Source organism: Engystomops pustulosus, chromosome 4 (genome assembly GCF_040894005.1).
Source record: "Engystomops pustulosus chromosome 4, aEngPut4.maternal, whole genome shotgun sequence".
Taxonomy (NCBI): Eukaryota; Metazoa; Chordata; class Amphibia; order Anura; family Leptodactylidae; genus Engystomops; species Engystomops pustulosus.
Window position 1 is genome coordinate 4,477,989 of NC_092414.1, and position 19,320 is coordinate 4,497,308.

Sequence of the window (19,320 nt, forward strand, 5' to 3'; positions counted from 1 at the left end):
GATTAGACCGATATAATCAAAGCTTGCACTGCTCTTCTGTATGTGTATGTGTGTGTAATCCTCAGCAGCAGGGCCGGCACCAGCACCAGGCATATTCAGGCAAGTGCAGGGGGCCCAGAGCTGAGCTTCTGGTGGGGGGCCACACAGCCAGATCTCAGTCCCCAGCAGCCTGGCAGCGACTAGTGAGGTGTGAGGGGGCTATATATATAATTAATCCATGGGGGGCTGTATAGAAAAGAACCATGACACTGCAAAGGGGCCCACTGAGGTTCCGTAGCCCAGAGACCTACTGAAACCTGAAGGGGACCCTGATAAGTGAATGTGAATGCTATGCCCCTCCTCCAGTAGTAACGTATACCTTTATGTGTATTACAACCACTTTACCTTTATATTTGCCATTTTCTTACTCTGTTCTTGGATTTTTTTGAACCATTCATTGGGTTTTTTAGCTCCTAGTTGTCTGACCTCCTGCAGGTAAATCACATAAAGATGTAAGTGATGTGTAAGTATCTGTGTCTACGTCTCCAGGCAGCAGACTTGTGCAGTGACAGCTGAATGTACAGTAATCATAGGTAAGATGAAAATATGGAAGTTACAATGGGAGTGCAGCCTGTACGCCGCAGATCAGACCGTGCAAGGCCGTGTCCAGGGCTGAACCCAAACTCTCTGCTGCCTCCACCCCACCAGTAGTAATATATCAGGTCCTTGTTGTAAGTGAGTTCTTCATGCAGTGTCTCACGCTCATGCTGAACTCGGATGTGCAGATATTATTTTCAGGTAGCTGGTCCTGCTTTGTCGCAGATAACTTCTCCCCTGATGCTGCCCCCGATCTTGCTGCAGCTGGTGCTGTCTGAGGCAAGAGGCTCAGCTCACCTCATGGCTGGTGCACCCCTGGCTGTGTCTATCAGTGAATTGGACACACCACTCACTATACTAGTTCTGAAGCACAGGACAATGATGCCCCCAGGCTACGTGCACATGTATGTAAATATGAGTAAATATCTTATAACATGGATGATTTTACCTTTTGTGTAGGTTCTGGAGTGTTTGTGGATAAGTTACATGTTCGGCTCTCCTATGGAAAGACAAGAAATATCATTATTAAACTAAAAACACTGTGAGACTGGAGACTGAAGCATCAAACAGCCGGTCTGACCGTTTCTCCCTGGGGCAACCCCGATGTGTAGAGAGGGATCCCTGGTGATGGAGGGTGGGGCGCCCTTGGTGGTGTACAGCCTGGCACAGGGATCCCACAGAGGCAATGATGGTAAAACATTACACAGTCCTTTATTATAGACTGGGCAATGGCCACAACAGCAGCAAACATCAGCTGAATGGAGATGGCTTGTTGGATCTCGTTCCACAGGAGTACTCTCAGCCGGCAAGGTAGTCTCCGGCTGGTGGAAATAGTTGGCTGCCTCTGCAGCACGCTATCACAGACTCCAGATGGTGGAGGCCTGCTTGGCCCTGGTGTTCTCTCACATTAACATTATTACATATTCCTTCACAAGCAGAGTATTATCAGGTGCAGTACCATTATCCAGCACTTGAGACCCTCGGCAAGTTGATTAGGCTCTAGGAGGGCATGGAAAGGGTTTACTTTCGCAACACCTGATTTAACCCTTGCATCGGCAGGCGTGTTGCAGAAGCATAAGCAAAATGCTTCAAATTATAATGAAACTCTAATTACAAACATAATTGTAGCCCTGAAGTGTGCCCCCGACTTTAATAAGGAGGGTATGCATGGACTGGGGGTGGGGTTTACAAGGGGTTAAACCAGGCCATTAGGGGTACAGTTCACTTTAAAAGGGGGACAGTTTGTGTGGGCCCACCTACTACTCTATACTCCACCCATTTCCTTGTAGTATATAGCTGCCTACAGCCTCCCCTACTTCTTCTTTGCCCACGCCTTGTAGCTGTCATGCATTGATAGCCGTGGTGAGCGGTACCTGTGCGGTTGCCTGGAGTTCTGAGGCCTGGTCAGGATGGGTGATCCTCTGTTGGCGGCCCTCCGCGATCGGATCCAACAAGAGGGGGTATGTTGGATGGCAGACTTGTTTTCCCCAGGTCAGGTCCCGGTGGGGAGTGGTCAGAGAGAGTGTCGCACCCACCGGCGCTCTTGAGCCCAGCGCATAGCCCGCAGTCGAGAGGTAGGCACGGCCGCGCTTGTACTGCCGATGGAGCAGTTGTGCTGCTGCGCACATCGGCTGTACGATCATGCCGACAGAGGTGCTGGCTCGAGCAGGCTCACGCACGTCCTTACTTCCCACCACCCCAGCATTAGCGGCACTTGCAGTACTTTCGGCCACTCCCTCAGCCCAGACCCATCCGGGCTATGGCTGCCTCTCTCTCCCAGCCTGGCATAGCTCAATGTGAAGGAGTCGCTGTTTCTGCAAAGCCTGCGTCAGGAGGTGGGGTGCATGCTAGATCCAGGCCTAGGTGCAGTAGATCATATTCTTCCTGGCCCCCCGGGAAGCATGCTTTGCTTTGTGTCATTACGAGAGCGGTAGCAGGAGTTCCAGTTCCCACTTAGGTCAAGGAGATCCAGGTTGTCCAGATGGCGATCACCGCCATCCTTGGACGGTTCATCGGGAGCATCTTCCATGTCTGGTAGACTTGGCTGTGGATGGCGAATCCAGGAGCGCGGGCTTGGTTCCTCCTCCAGCAGAATCAACAGCTTTTGCGATGCCAGCGGCTCCTCCGGCTAGAGAAATTGTCTGCAGCACCCTTCATTGTTGCATCTTCTTGTCCCAACCACCGCTCCACTCCAGTGGTTGTGCAAAAAGACTCGGTTTATTGTGCTTTTATCCCTCTTGGGGTTCATTTAGATAACAGGACTAAAGAAAAAATTGGGGGTAATTTGTATATTGATATATGGTCAATGATTCCGGTGAATCAGTATACGGTTGTTAAAGAAATACGGCTATGGTCTGATCAGCTGCAGGATCGTAAGCCTAAAGTGGAAAAAATGATCAATCATTGGATCCAGGTGTTTTCAGTTTTTGGGTGCGTTATTGGTCAGAAGCATCCGGAGCGTTGTTTGTAGCCGTTCATTTATATGGATGTGATTTACTTATCTTATAAGTCACGCGGGGATCAGCGTGGTGGCGTTATGATGACGATTTCCGCAGGTGCTTGGCTCTCTAGCCTGAAATGGGCTGGGGGATCAAAGCGGCGGATGTGTGGTTGCGGCTCATGGTTGCACAAGAGCCCCCCTTTCAGCCGGCGGCCACTACCCCAGAGCCAGTGCCACTCAGGGGGTAGTGGCCGTTAAGAGACCAGGGGCATGTTGGCTCTACAATGAGGGACGTTGTAGGTTTTTAAGACTCGAAGTACAAGCACGAGTGCTTAGTATGTGGAGGTTCCCATCCCTATACCTGGTGTAATAGACAGCTGGGTAAGTTTGCAGCAAAACCTTCCCATAAATCGAAAGAACCCGGTGAACGTGGGGGCGAAGGGGCTGTGGCTCGACATCTACCACAAGGCTGATGCTGCCACGTTGTGTTTTGGTTTTAGTTACAGGTTTTTTTAATCCCCTTTAAGTTACAGAGGGATGGTTTTTTTGCAGACAATTTGTGTTCTGCGAGGGAACATCCTGAAGTCTTGCAGGAAAAAATTGGGAAGGAGGTCTCGTTGGGGAGAATTGAACGTCCATTCACCCCCTCCGTTTTCCAACAAGAGTTTCCCCCCTGGGTGTTGTCCACATAAAGCAACAGGGTAGGTTCCGCTTGATCCACCATCTCTCCCACCTAGGGGGCGTCGGTAAATGATGGCATCTCCCCGGAGGAGTCATTGGTTTCCTACGTGTCATTTGATAGAGTGGTGGTGTTATTGAGGAATGCGGGTAAGGGAGCACTTATGGCCAAGTCGGATGTGGAGTCTGCCTTCTGCCTTTTACCTGTACACCCGGATTGTTTTCATCTCCTGGGCTGCTGTATCAATGGCCTGTTTTACTGTGATACTTGTCCCCTGATGGGTTGCTCCATCTCTTGTAGGTACTTTGAACTGTTCAATACCTTCCTGGAGTGGGTGATTCGTTATGAGACAGGTTGTAATTGTGTCATCCATTATCTGGATGACTTTTTGTTTGTCGTCCCACCAGATAGTCCAGTATGCACTTTCTTGTTGTCTTCCTTCCAGTATTTTATGCAAAAATTCAGTGTGCTGTTGTCAGCAGAAAAAAACGAGGGCGCTCAAGTTCTTGGAGATCGAGTTGGACTCTGAGGCGATGGTTTTTCACATCCCTCAAGATAAGCTAGACAGGCTTCTTTATTTTGTCGAGGGTTGCTGTTCCGTTAAAAAGGTGACGCTGCGTCAGTTGCAGTCCTTGCTGGGTCTGTTGGCTTTTGCTTGCAGGATTATGCCCATGGGTCTGGTTTTCTTGCATTGCCTTTCCCTGGTGACTCTAGGGCCACGAAGCTAGAGCAGCATATCTGTATTACCGCTTCCGTGAGGGCTGATCTGCAGGTGTGGAAACGTTTTCTGGAGAATTACAATGGCAGTACGTATTGGCTTGCCCCGGAGATTTAGTAATTTAAGCTTGGCCTTGTTCACAGATGCAGCTGGCGGCAGTGGTTTTGGAGCCATGTTCGGGAATGAGCGGTGTGCAGCTCCTTGGGCGCCTTCCTGGGCCGTCATCAACCTGACATTGCTGGAACTATTCCCTATCGTGGTTACGATTGAGCTGTGGGGCTCAGAATTGGCTGATCGGGGCATTTGTTTTTTCTGCGGTAACTTGGCCGTGGTGTATTGCATAAATAAACTGTATTCATCTTCCTTTCCAGTTTTATCCCTGCTACGGCACCTAGTACTCTGATGTTTAGAATTTAACATCTTCATCCAGGAACAGCACCTCATGGGAACTGTGAATGTTGTGGCTGATGCTCTTTCCCGTTTTCGTTGGCAGGCTTTCCAGGCATACCAGCAGTGTTGAGGGCCGGGAGTGCCCCCATCTACTATGGGACCTGATCCACAACTAATGGCCTGGGTTCGTTCCTCCCTTGCTCCTAGTACATGGCGACAATATGATAAGGCTTGGGTATCTTGGCTGTCCTTGGTGGAAGGAAAGGCTGTGGCTACAAGTAACTCCTATAGGTTGTCTGTCACTTATAGTTATCTCGGGGTTCTCCGGTCTTCGGGGGTATCGGTGTCGGTATTGCCCACTGTCGCCTGGCACGGGTGGCCTTTTATTTTCAGCTCCAGGGTTGGTCTGATGTAACAAAGAATTTCATAAATAGGCAAATTCTTAAGGGTTGAAGTGTGAAGGTTCTTCCTGGGAGTCGTGTCGCCCAATTTCTTTTAGCCTTCTGAAGTCCTTGGTTCAAGCCTGTCAGTCAGTCTGCTTGTCACAACAGGAGGCCCTCCTTTTTCCCCTTTCCTATAGCCTGGCGTTTTTTGGGGCATTTAGGATTGGGGAACTGGTGCGGATCAGAATCTGAAGCTTAAAAGCAGACCCCTTTGACAGAGGAGCCTGGGTTCGGCTATGTGCTGCACCTGGACAGTTGTGCCCTTTTTCTTTGAGCCACCAGTTTTTGGAACTAACCCTCCCTCGGGATCGTTTTCTTCTTCATTCCGAGTGGTCCCCTTTAACACGATATCAGTTTTCAGGCAGTTTCCCCTACTGAGTATGGTACGCACTCATTCCACATTGGTGCAGCGACAGAAGCAGCCAGAGCAGATCTTCCTGGCCCGGATGTGATGCATATCTGGCGCTGGTGCTTGTCCTGCTTTTCAAGGCATATCCGACCTGATTTGTTACAATAATGAGGCTTATTTACTAAGGGTCCGTGGCCGCACTTCCGTCCGATTTTCTGTCATTTTTGGGGATTGCACGGCTGTGACAGGTATTTAGCAGGGGATTGTGTCGCACGCGATCGGAGTTTGGCGCAGCTGCGGTGTCTTTCATGCAACCGAAATCGTGCCGTCGGAAGATCTGACTGATTCGGACTGAGCGCGGGGTTTTAACTTTCAAATTGTGTAGCAAGATCAAGCACTTACATGCACCAGGAAGAAGAAGGTGAACTCCGGGGACCTGAGCGGGGAAGCGACACATGCAGGATATCGGGCGCAGGATCTTAGTGACTCCCCGCACAGCGCATTATACACAGACAATGCACTTACATGCACCAGGAAGAAGAAGGTGAACTCCGGGGGACCTGAGCGGGGAAGTGACACATGCAGGATATCGGGTGTAGGATCTTAGTGACTCCCCGCACAGCGCATTATACACGGACAATGCACTTACATGCACCGGGAAGAAGAAGGTGAACTCCGGGGACCTGAGCGGGGAAGTGACACATGCAGGATATCAGGCGCAGGATCTTAGTGACTCCCCGCACAGCGCATTATACACGGACAATGCACTTACATGCACCAGGAAGAAGAAGGTGAACTCCAGGGACCTGAGCGGGGAAGCGACACATGCAGGATATCGGGCGCAGGATCTTAGTGACTCCCTGCACAGCGCATTATACACGGACAATGCACTTACATGCACCAGGAAGAAGAAGGTGAACTCCAGGGACCTGAGCGGGGAAGTGACACATGCAGGATATCGGGCGCACGATCTTAGTGACTCCCCGCACAGCGCATTGTACACAGACAATGCACTTACATGCACCAGGAATAAGAAGGTGAACTCTGTCGGACCTGAGTGGGGAAACGACACATGCAGGATATCGGGCGCACAATCTTAGTGAATTGCAACAGAGTGCATTATCGTCGACCAATGCACTTACCTGTCTGGAGGAGTTCACCGTAAGTAAATGTGCCCCAATGTGTGTGCTTATTTTTTGTTTTTGGTTCAAGTTTTAAACCGTGGGCGTGCCCCTCAGTTTGGATCCTCGGCCATTCCTAGATTTTTTTGGGCAGTTTAACAAACAGAAGTTCGCCCTGGGCGATGGAATTTGGGGATACATGGCGTAGAGTTCTTTTGGCGAGGAATCAGGGATTTGTTGTGGTCCTTCCTGAGGTGGTGGAGATTAGCCGCGTTCACACGGGACCTGTTGTTCTGGTAATACACGCTGGGGGTGATGATCTGATTTCCTTAGGGTTCCTGAATTGTTGACCATGATGCGCTCCGATGTGGACCACTTATCGGTTTTCTTCCCAGAAGTTATCTTAGTGTGGTTGGAGATCGTTCCACGGTTGGTGTGGCAAGGCGCCAAGGATGCAGGGGCTTTGGATAGGGTATGACGCACTATAAATTCCCGTAGGGCCCGTTTTATCAGATCCAAATCAGGTGTGGTGGTGAGACATGGGGAGCTCGAAGGTAACAACAGGGACCTCATGTGCTCGTATGGTGTGCACCTTAACGAGGTCTTGATATATTCTTGTCCGGTTTGCAAGATGGTGTGAAGCCCTCTTCCTGTTGGGTGGTGGTCGGAGCTCCATGTAGGGTGTACACGGGCTCCTAGTGGCGGAATTTTAGAAGACCGTTTTGGAGTATTGCCTGGAAGTCGGAGTTCTGGATGAGAGTCTGTCTGGGCAGACCGCATCAGTGCATTCTTCTGGAGAGAAGAACATTGTAAAATACTAATTGTCAGGGTTCAGGGGTAGTGTACACCCTGGACCACTGCAGACGATGATGCAAGGGATCGGAATCTAAGTGACACCCGGTTTTCATCACGCCGCAAAGCGGGTTGGACTTGCTGCGGCGTGGTACCACCAGGTCGTTCCACAGGTGCGACTTTGTCCGCGGTGGCAATCAAGGCGAGGTACAGAGTTAGAAGGCAAGTTCGTGGTCGGGGACAGGCGGCACAGGTTCAGGGTCAGAGGCAGAGCAGAAGGCCAGGGCTGGCAGCGGAGGAGTGTAAACGGGAACAGGTCTGGGGTCACAACGGCAGATATGGTCCCTATGCTGCTTCCTACCACCAGTCATAATAGTTTCTACCATCACCTCAGTCAGGGTCTATAGACCTAGGGTTTGGATTCTAGAGGTAGTGGTTTTTGCATCATCCTAGCTGATTCTATAAGTTGAGTGTGCCTAAATAGGTCCACCCTGAGCCACAACTTTCTATCATCCATAGGCCTTGACAAATTTTCCATAAAAAGTGTTTGATAATGATAAACTACCACTATGCTGTCAAACCTCTTAACATCTTCCAGATCATTTTCCCCCATGGCTCAGGGTGATAGCATCATCCTGAAAATCTCCTAAGAATAGTCTTAATTGGTTGTACAAAGTTATGGATGTCAATCTTTCCCCACCTCAGAATGTTCCCTTCACTCTAACCCAAAGTCCTGTGACCAGGAATATCAGTAATTGGGTCTCCTGAGGTCTGGTGGCATGGAATCAGTCAGGGTCTATGGACCTCAGGTTTTGTGTTTTACCTGTAGTGGATTTCGTGGCATCACTGACGTCTCTTTGGTTCGGTTTTGCTCCAGTGGATCCGGACAGTTTTCCTTATCGAGCTCCTGTAATAGAATAAATGGGAGAATCAGGAGTCTGGATGTAGCCATGAATCCCATGTAACATGTAAGAGATGGGAGCGTCTCACCTGTGCACTGCTGATGGTGTCCGCCATGGCGATCCCGTTATCCTGCAGGAATACAACACACGTGTCAGCCGCTGTATGAGGGAGGGATCCTTGTATAGTAATGTCTTATACTGTTTGTATATATACCCCATGATCTGTACAGCGCTGCAGAGTATGATGGCGCTATATAAAGATTTATCTATTATTATATATGTTGCTGAGAATGTATCAGGGGTTCCCTCGGGTAATTATGGATGGGCCGGTGACTTAGGTTCCATATACACTCACCGGCCACTTTATTAGGTACACCTGTCCAACTGCTCGTTAACACTTAATTTCTAATCAGCCAATCACATGGCGGCAGCTCAGTGCATTTAGGCATGTAGACATGGTCAAGACAATCTCCTGCAGTTCTCCCGAGCATCAGTATGGGGAAGAAAGGTGATTTGTGGCCTTTGAACGTGGCATGGTTGTTGGTGCCAGAAGGGCTGGTCTGAGTATTTCACAAACTGCTGATCTACTGGGATTTTCACGCACAACCATCTCTAGGGTTTACAGAGAATGGTCCGAAAAAGAAAAAACATCCAGTGAGCGGCAGTTCTGTGGGCGGAAATGCCTTGTTGATGCCAGAGGTCAGAGGAGAATGGGCAGACTGGTTCGAGCTGATAGAAAGGCAACAGTGACTCAAATCGCCACCCGTTACAACCAAGGTAGGCAGAAGAGCATCTCTGAACGCACAGTACGTCCAACTCTGAGGCAGATGGGCTACAGCAGCAGAAGACCACACCGGGTGCCACTCCTTTCAGCTAAGAACAGGAAACTGAGGCTACAATTTGCACAAGCTCATCGAAATTGGACAGTAGAAGATTGGAAAAACGTTGCCTGGTCTGATGAGTCTCGATTTCTGCTGCGACATTCGGATGGTAGGGTCAGAATTTGGCGTCAACAACATGAAAGCATGGATCCATCCTGCCTTGTATCAGCGGGTCAGGCTGGTGCTGGTGGTGTCATGGATCCATCCTGCCTTGTATCAGCGGCTCAGGCTGGTGCTGGTGGTGTCATGGATCCATCCTGCCTTGTATCAGCGGCTCAGGCTGGTGTCATGGATCCATCCTGCCTTGTATCAGCGGCTCAGGCTGGTGGTGCTGGTGTCATGGATCCATCCTGCCTTGTATCAGCGGCTCAGGCTGGTGGTGCTGGTGTCATGGATCCATCCTGCCTTGTATCAGCGGCTCAGGCTGGTGGTGCTGGTGTCATGGATCCATCCTGCCTTGTATCAGCGGCTCAGGCTGGTGGTGCTGGTGTCATGGATCCATCCTGCCTTGTATCAGCGGGTCAGGCTGGTGGTGCTGGTGCCATGGATCCATCCTGCCTTGTATCAGCGGGTCAGGCTGGTGGTGCTGGTGTCATGGATCCATCCTGCCTTGTATCAGCGGCTCAGGCTGGTGGTGGTGGTGTCATGGATCCATCCTGCCTTGTATCAGCGGCTCAGGCTGGTGCTGGTGGTGTCATGGATCCATCCTGCCTTGTATCAGCGGCTCAGGCTGCTGGTGGTGGTGTCATGGATCCATCCTGCCTTGTATCAGCGGGTCAGGCTGGTGGTGCTGGTGTCATGGATCCATCCTGCCTTGTATCAGCGGCTCAGGCTGGTGGTGGTGGTGTCATGGATCCATCCTGCCTTGTATCAGCGGCTCAGGCTGGTGCTGGTGGTGTCATGGATCCATCCTGCCTTGTATCAGCGGCTCAGGCTGCTGGTGGTGGTGTCATGGATCCATCCTGCCTTGTATCAGCGGCTCAGGCTGCTGGTGGTGGTATCATGGTATTGTTGCTGCCCATGTCCATCCCTTTATGAGCACAATGTACCCTGTAACATCTGATGGCTACTTTCAGCAGGATAATGCGCCATGTCATAAAGCTGGAATCATCTCACACTGGTTTCTTGAACATGACAATGAGGTCACTGGACACAAATGGCTCCACAGTCACCAGATCTCAATCCAATAGAGCATCTTTGGGATGTGGTGGAACGGGAGATTGGCATCATGGATGTGCAGCCGACAAATCTGCGGCAACTGTGTGATGCCATCATGTCAATATGGAGCAAAATCTCTGAGGAGCTTCCAGCATCTTGTTGAATCTATGCCACGAAGAATTGAGGCAGTTCTGAAGGCAAAAGGGGGTCCAACCCGTTACTAGCATGGTGGACCTAATAAAGTGGCCAGTGAGTGTATCTCTATATTGACTCTGCCGTGGCCTTTTCCTAGGTTAGGGATATTTGATACTTACAGTCCCCTAGTAGGGTCACCCATATTGTGCTCACCCTGGTTAACGTTGGCCTTTTGCTTCGCCAGATTAATCATGTGACAATGAACTCTGGTGCAGCACAAGATTGTCGCTTCCTACTTTACACCTACTTTTAGTTGGTCTGAGCTGTGCACCTAAATTTTGGGTAAACAGATGATTCCCCTACATACCACGCCCCTTTTCCTAGACCACGCCTAGATTCCAGTGGCCACGCCCCTTAGTCGGACAAGTCGGAAAAGTACCAAGAAAAAGGTCTAAAAACGTTGATAAATGTGGTGAAAGGCATTTTAGACAGGTTTTTTGGCACAAAACCTCTAGATTTATCCATTGATAAATCCCCCCTGAGTCTTCAACTCCTAATAAGTCACGTCTCTCTAATCATCCAAAATGCCCCTCACAATTGCGCTCAGTGCAGATTTAATAAGGCAGAATTAGGTCCACATGTGCTAAAAACAGTGCAGTGTGTGTACTATGTGCAGGGTGTGTACTATGTGCAGGGTGTGTACTATGTGCAGGGTGTGTACTATGTGCAGGGGGTGTGCTATGTGCAGGGTGTACTATGTGCAGGGTGTACTATGTGCAGGGGGTGTACTATGTGCAGGGGGTGTACTATGTGCAGGGGGTGTACTGTGTGCAGTGTGTACTGTGTGCAGGGTGTGTACTATGTGCAGGGCGTGTACTGTGTGCAGTGTGTACTATGTGCAGGGTGTGTACTGTGTGCAGGGTGTGTACTATGTGCAGGGTGTGTACTATGTGCAGTGGGTGTACTGTGTGCAGGGGGTGTACTGTGTGCAGGGGGTGTACTGTGTGCAGGGGGTGTACTGTGTGCAGTGTGTACTGTGGGCAGGGTGTACTGTGTGCAGGGTGTACTATGTGCAGTGTGTACTGTGTGCAGGGGGTGTACTGTGTTCAGGGTGTGTGTGTACTATGTGCAGTGTGTACTGTGTGCAGGGTGTACTATGTGCAGTGTGTACTGTGTGCAGGGGGTGTACTGTGTTCAGGGTGTGTGTGTACTATGTGCAGTGTGTACTGTGTGCAGGGTGTACTATGTGCAGTGTGTACTGTGTGCAGGGGGTGTACTGTGTTCAGGGTGTGTGTGTACTATGTGCAGTGTGTACTTATTGCAGGGTGTACTGTGTGCAGGGGGTGTACTGTGTGCAGTGTGTACTGTGTGCAGGGGGTGTACTATGGGCAGGGGGTGTACTGTGTGCAGGGTGTGTACTATGTGCGGTGTGCACTGTGTGCAGGGTGTACTGTGTGCAGGGTGTACTGTGTGCAGGGTGTGCAGTGTGTACTATGTGCAGTGTGTACTGTGTGCAGGGTGTACTATGTGCAGTGTGTACTGTGTGCAGGGTGTACTATGTGCAGGGTGTACTGTGTGCAGGGGGTGTACTGTGTTCAGGGTGTACTGTGTGCAGGGTGTGCAGTGTGTACTATGTGCAGTGTGTACTGTGTGCAGGGTGTACTATGTGCAGTGTGTACTATGTGCAGTGTGTACTTCTTGCAGGGTGTACTGTGTGCAGGGTGTACTGTGTGCAGGGTGTACTGTGTGCAGGGTGTGCAGTGTGTACTGTGTGCAGGGGGTGTACTATGGGCAGGGTGTGTACTATGTGCGGTGTGCACTGTGTACTATGTGCAGGGTGTGTACTATGTGCAGGGGGTGTACTGTGTGCAGGGGGTGTACTGTGTGCAGGGGGTGTACTGTGTGCAGGGGGGGTACTGTGTACTAGGTGCACTGTGTGCAGGGTGTACTATGTGCAGGGGGTGTACTATGTGCAGGGGGTGTGTACTGTGTGCAGGGTGTACTGTGTGCAGGGTGTACTGTGTGCAGGGGGTGTACTGTGTGCAGGGGGGGTACTGTGTGCAGTGTGTGTACTGTGCAGGGGGTGTACTGTGTGCAGGGGGTGTACTGTGTGCAGTGTGTGTACTGTGTGCAGTGTGTGTACTGTGTGCAGGGGGTGTACTGTGTACTAGGTGCAGTGTGTACTATGTGCAGGGGGTGTACTGTGTGCAGTGTGTGTACTGTGTGCAGGGGGGTACTGTGTGCAGGGGGTGTACTGTGTACTAGGTGCAGTGTGTGTACTGTGTGCAGGGGGTGTACTATGTGCAGGGTGTGTACTATGTGCAGTGGGTGTACTGTGTGCAGGGGGTGTACTGTGTGCAGGGGGTGTACTGTGTGCAGGGGGTGTACTGTGTGCAGTGTGTACTGTGGGCAGGGTGTACTGTGTGCAGGGTGTACTATGTGCAGTGTGTACTGTGTGCAGGGGGTGTACTGTGTTCAGGGTGTGTGTGTACTATGTGCAGTGTGTACTGTGTGCAGGGTGTACTATGTGCAGTGTGTACTGTGTGCAGGGGGTGTACTGTGTTCAGGGTGTGTGTGTACTATGTGCAGTGTGTACTGTGTGCAGGGTGTACTATGTGCAGTGTGTACTGTGTGCTGTGTGTGTACTGTGTGCAGGGTGTACTATGTGCAGGGTGTGTACTATGTGCAGGGTCCTGTGTACTATGTGCAGGGGGTGTGTACTGTGTGCAGGGTGTACTATGTGCAGGGGGTGTACTATGTGCAGGGGGTGTACTGTGTGCAGTGTGTGTACTGTGTGCAGTGTGTGTACTGTGTGCAGGGGGTGTACTGTGTACTAGGTGCAGTGTGTGTACTGGGTGCAGTGTGTGTACTGTGTGCAGGGGGTGTACTGTGTGCAGGGGGTGTACTGTGTGCAGGGGGTGTGTACTAGGTGCAGGGTGTACTGTGTGCAGGGGGTGTACTGTGTGCAGGGGGTGTACTGTGTACTAGGTGCAGTGTGTACTGTGTACTAGGTGCAGTGTGTACTGTGTGCAGGGGGTGTACTGTGTGCAGGGGGTGTACTGTGTGCAGGGGTTGTACTGTGTGCAGGGGGTGTACTATGTGCAGGGGGTGTACTGTGTACTAGGTGCAGTGTGTACTGTGTGCAGGGGGTGTACTTTGTGCAGGGGGTGTACTATATGCAGGGAGTATACTATGTGCAGTGTATAGTATGAGCAGGGGGTGTACTATGTGCAGGGGGTGTACTGTGTACTAGGTGCAGTGTGTACTGTGTACTAGGTGCAGTGTGTACTGTGTGCAGGGGGTGTACTGTGTGCAGGGGGTGTACTGTGTGCAGGGGGTGTACTATATGCAGGGAGTATACTATGTGCAGTGTATAGTATGAGCAGGGGGTGTACTGTGTGCAGGGGGTGTACTGTGTACTAGGTGCAGTGTGTACTGTGTGCAGGGGGTGTACTGTGTACTATGTGCAGGGGGTGTACTGTGTACTAGGTGCAGTGTGTACTGTGTACTATGTGCAGGGGGTGTACTATGTGCAGGGGGTGTACTGTGTGCAGGGGGTGTACTGTGTACTAGGTGCAGTGTGTACTGTGTACTAGGTGCAGTGTGTACTGTGTACTATGTGCAGGGGGTGTACTATGTGCAGGGGGTGTACTGTGTGCAGGGGGTGTACTGTGTGCAGGGGGTGTACTGTGTGCAGGGGGTGTACTATGTGCAGGGGGTGTACTGTGTGCAGGGGGTGTACTGTGTGCAGGGGGTGTACTATGTGCAGGGGGTGTGTACTATGTGCAGGGGGTGTACTATGTGCAGGGGGTGTACTGTGTGCAGGGGGTGTACTGTGTGCAGGGGGTGTACTGTGTGCAGGGGGTGTACTGTGTGCAGGGGGTGTACTGTGTGCAGTGTGTGTACTATGTGCAGGGGGGTGTACTATGTGCAGGGGGGTGTACTATGTGCAGGGGGGTGTACTATGTGCAGGGGGGTGTACTATGTGCAGTGTGTACTGTGTGCAGGGGGTGTACTATGTGCAGTGTGTACTATGTGCAGTGTGTGCTATGTGCAGGGGGTGTACTATGTGCAGGGGTCCTGTGTTACTATGTGCAGTGTGTGTACTATGTGCAGGGGGTGTACTATGTGCAGGGGGGTGTACTGTGTGCAGGGGGGTGTACTGTGTGCAGGGGGTGTACTGTGTGCAGGGGGTGTACTATGTGCAGGGTGTACTGTGTGCAGGGTGTACTGTGTGCAGGGGGTGTACTGTGTGCAGGGGGTGTACTGTGTGCAGGGGGTGTACTGTGTGCAGGGGGTGTACTGTGTGCAGAGGGTGTACTGTGTGCAGGGGTGTACTGTGTGCAGGGGGTGTACTGTGTGCAGTGTGTGTACTGTGTGCAGTGTGTGTACTATGTGCAGGGGGGTGTACTATGTGCAGGGGGGTGTACTATGTGCAGGGTGTGTACTATGTGCACGGGGGTGTACTATGTGCAGGGGGGTGTACTATGTGCAGGGGGGTGTACTATGTGCAGGGGGGTGTACTATGTGCAGGGGGGTGTACTATGTGCAGGGGGGTGTACTATGTGCAGGGTGTGTACTATGTGCAGGGTGTGTGCTATGTGCAGGGTGTGTGCTATGTGCAGGGTGTGTGCTATGTGCAGGGGGTGTACTATGTGCAGGGGGTGTACTATGTGCAGGGGGCGTGTACTATGTGCAGGGGGCGTGTACTATGTGCAGGGGGCGTGTACTGTGTGCAGGGGGTGTACTGTGTGCAGGGGGTGTACTGTGTGCAGGGGGTGTACTGTGTGCAGGGGGTGTACTGTGTGCAGGGGGTGTACTGTGTGCAGGGGGTGTACTGTGTGCAGGGGGTGTACTGTGTGCAGGGGGTGTACTGTGTGCAGGGGGTGTACTGTGTGCAGGGGGTGTACTACGTGCAGGGGGTGTACTACGTGCAGTGGGTGTACTATGTGCAGTGTGTACTATGTGCAGGGGGTGTACTATGTGCAGGGTGTGTACTGTGTGCAGGGGGTGTACTGTGTGCAGGGGGTGTACTGTGTGCAGGGGGTGTACTGTGTGCAGGGGGTGTACTACGTGCAGTGGGTGTACTACGTGCAGTGGGTGTACTACGTGCAGTGGGTGTACTACGTGCAGTGGGTGTACTGTGTGCAGGGGGTGTACTGTGTGCAGGGGGTGTACTGTGTGCAGGGGGTGTACTGTGTGCAGGGGGTGTACTGTGTGCAGGGGGTGTACTGTGTGCAGGGGGTGTACTGTGTGCAGGGGGTGTACTGTGTGCAGGGGGTGTACTGTGTGCAGGGGGTGTACTGTGTGCAGGGGGTGTACTGTGTGCAGGGGGTGTACTACGTGCAGGGGGTGTACTACGTGCAGTGGGTGTACTGTGTGCAGGGGGTGTACTGTGTGCAGGGGGTGTACTGTGTGCAGGGGGTGTACTGTGTGCAGGGGGTACATCTACAAACAGATTGCACTAAAAAGAATGAGCAAAGTCCAACAGAAAACCGGCTTTGGTAAATCTGGACCAATATCCATACCTGTGTCCAGGTATCTGCTCACCTGTGCAGGTCAGTAACCCCTCGCTGGCTGTCACTTATTATACCACGTGATGTCTTATCCTCCTGTGTGTAGTCTCTTAGTAACCCCTCGCTGGCTGTCACTTATTATACATGTGATGTCACATCCTCCTGTGTGTAGTCTCTTAGTAACCCCTCGCTGGCTGTCACTTATTATACCACGGGATGTCACATCCTCCTGTGTGCAGTCTATTTGTATCACAATATTATCCACAATGGAGCTGAGAGTATCCGGAGTCAGTGATATCCTCATGTCTTCTCCCTCCCCATCCTATACTCGTCTGGCACCCGCCATACACACCTCTTACCTGTCTTATACCTCTTGGAGTCCTCTTACCCGTCCCTCTGTACAGTGAGGAGTCCTCTTACCTGTCTTACACCTCCGCAGTATGGAGTCCTCTTACCTGTCTTACACCTCTGCAGTATGGAGTCCTCTTACCTGTCTTACACCTCCGCAGTATGGAGTCCTCTTACCTGTCTTACACCTCCGCAGTATGGAGTCCTCTTACCTGTCTTACACCTCCGCAGTATGGAGTCCTCTTACCTGTCTTACACCTCCGCAGTATGGAGTCCTCTTACCTGTCTTACACCTCCGCAGTATGGAGACCTCTTACCTGTCCCTCTGTACAGTGAGGAGTCCTCTTACCTGTCTTACACCTCTTGGAGTCCTCTTACCCGTCCCTCTGTACAGTGAGGAGTCCTCTTACCTGTCTTACACCTCTTGGAGTCCTCTTACCTGTCCCTCTGTACAGTGAGGAGTCCTCTTACCTGTCCCTCTGTACAGTGAGGAGTCCTCTTACCTGTCCCTCTGTACAGTGAGGAGCCGCTCCGTCTCTCGACTCTTATTTATAGAAACTGAAAGTAACAAAAGCGCGGGAATTCCAGATTGAGCAGAGACTTGCATTGGGATTGGATGAATCACCGATGACACCAGGGATTATTCCAGAAGTATTTCTCTATCATTTCTCCCATATTCACAGGTTTTAGCTAATTAACTCTACGAGGCAAATCTCAACGGGCTATAATGCCCCCTAAATTACTTATAACATAACCCCCCCCCCTTAAATGAAATATTAAATACAGTTCTTTCAGATGTACCTGCGCAAGTTAGTAAATTCAATGTTTCCTTCTTTCATTTTATATGTACAGTGTATAGCGCAATACAGAAATACAGGACCAGAACTGAGCTCTCTACAGAAATACAGCACCAGAACTGAGCTCTCTACAGAAATACAGCACCAGAACTGAGCTCTGTACAGAAATACAGCACCAGAACTGAGCTCTGTACAGAAATACAGCACCAGAACTGAGCTCTGTACAGAAATACAGCACCAGAACTGAGCTCTGTACAGAAATACAGGACCAGACCTGAGCTCTGTACAGAAATACAGCACCAGAACTGAGCCCTGTGCAGAAATACAGCACCAGAACTGAGCCCTGTGCAGAAATACAGCACCAGAACTGAGCCCTGTGCAGAAATACAGCACCAGAACTGAGCTCTGTACAGAAATACAGCACCAGAACTGAGCTCTGTACAGAAATACAGGACCAGACCTGAGCTCTGTACAGAAATAAAGGACCAGAACTGAGCCCTGTACAGAAATACAGCACCAGAACTGAGCCCTGTGCAGAAATACAGCACCAGAACTGAGCTCTGTGCAGAAATACAGCACCAGAACTGAGCTCTGTGCAGAAATACAGCACCAGAACTGAGCTCTGTGCAGAAATACAGCACCAGAACTGTCATCGGTGCTCCCGCGACCCATATTGCGGGTCGCAGGCTCACCCGTGTCCCTCACCGCCTGCGAGCGCATCGCCAGCACCACTCACCTGACCTTGCTCCTGATTCCCGCCAGTGCACATCACTGTGTTCTAGGGCGCACCCTGGCTTCAGAAAATTTAAAGGGCCAGCGCACCATTTATTGGCGCTGGCCATTTTCCCAGAAGGCTATTTAAACCTGCCTCTCCCATCACACCCTGCCGGATCTTTGCGCCTACGCCTTAGATAAAGCTCCCCAGCGATATTCAGTGACACGGCTCTGGCCTTTGGCGGATGAAGAAGCCTTTACAAAGTTAAAGTCCGCCTTTGCCACGGCTCCTGTTCTCTCTAGAACCGATACGGAGAAGCCTTTTATTCTGGAGTTGGATGCATCTTCTGTAGGTGCAGGGGCGGTGCTCACCCAGATGGGGCCTAGGCGCCGAACGCTCACATGCGGCTTCTTTTATAAAAAACCTTTTTTCCCGCAGAGAAGAATTACTCTATAGGGACGCAGATCATAAGAACCTTTCGTACCTCCAGACAGCTCAACGTCTTAATTCAGGCAAACCTGTTGGTCACTCTTCTTCTCCCGCTTCAACCTGTTGATCCACTTCCGACCTGCGGAGAAGAATATCAAGGCGGATGCCCTTTTCCGTGCCTCAGATGTCGTTGGAGAAGAGCGGATTCCTCAGCATATCATCTTGCCGGAACAGTTGGTTGCTGCCGCTCCAGTGGATCTACGGCAGCTTCCCCCGGGCAATATGCATGTCCAACCTGCTCGGCGGAAAAGGATTTTGTTTCATGCCTGGCTGGGCACCCTGGGGTGCCACGCTTCGTGGCCCCCATCTCCAGCTAATACTGGTGGCCTGACTTGGTCAAGGATGTTCGGGACTTTGTGGGATACTGCACCTCCTGTGCCTGTAATAAGCCTTCCCGTCTGAAACCAAAATAGGAGAACAAAAAGGACAACAAGGAGGACGGCGCCTCGCGTGATATCGTCGGAGAAGTTGAAAAAGGTAAGTATAGAATGTGCTCACCTGTTGAGCACTTGTAAAAGTGCAGTAGGGAAGGATGGAAATAAATGTATCCACTCCTTAGTCAGGTCTCCAATATTGGTGTCTTGAGCAGCTCCCACTAACTCCAAGGACCGGTATCCAATGGAAACCATAATAATGTGTAGATTGCAAGAGCAAAAAGTTTTGGAGTTATGTGCGGGTGCGCTACAGACCGAATGAGGAGGTAAAGGGTATACAATGCTTAAATGGTATACAATAAATAGAAAATGGATGGAATGAGATAAATTATGTGTATTTTTATTTGATACAGCAGTAAAAGAAATCCAATGGTAATGGTTACGCGTTTCGGGAAACACTCCCTTCGTCAGACCATAACTAAAACCTATAATAGGAA

At 51.0% G+C, this 19,320-nt stretch overlaps 1 protein-coding gene across 2 annotated transcripts in view; it reads right to left on the reverse strand.

Moving 5' to 3' along the window:
• Positions 1-17,007, reverse strand: part of LOC140125915 (serine protease FAM111A-like) — a 30,330-nt gene extending 13,323 nt beyond the window's left edge. For both annotated transcript variants that reach the window (XM_072144822.1, XM_072144821.1), the window contains exons 1-5: positions 16,952-17,007; positions 8,499-8,540; positions 8,332-8,415; positions 1,025-1,075; positions 385-468 (exon numbers count right to left, since the gene is read on the reverse strand). In XM_072144822.1, coding sequence (XP_072000923.1) covers positions 385-468; positions 1,025-1,075; positions 8,332-8,415; positions 8,499-8,525 — 246 coding nt within the window. In that variant the 5' untranslated portion in view covers positions 8,526-8,540; positions 16,952-17,007. The remainder of the gene's footprint in view (positions 1-384; positions 469-1,024; positions 1,076-8,331; positions 8,416-8,498; positions 8,541-16,951) is intronic.
• Between the last annotated feature and the right edge of the window lie 2,313 nt (positions 17,008-19,320).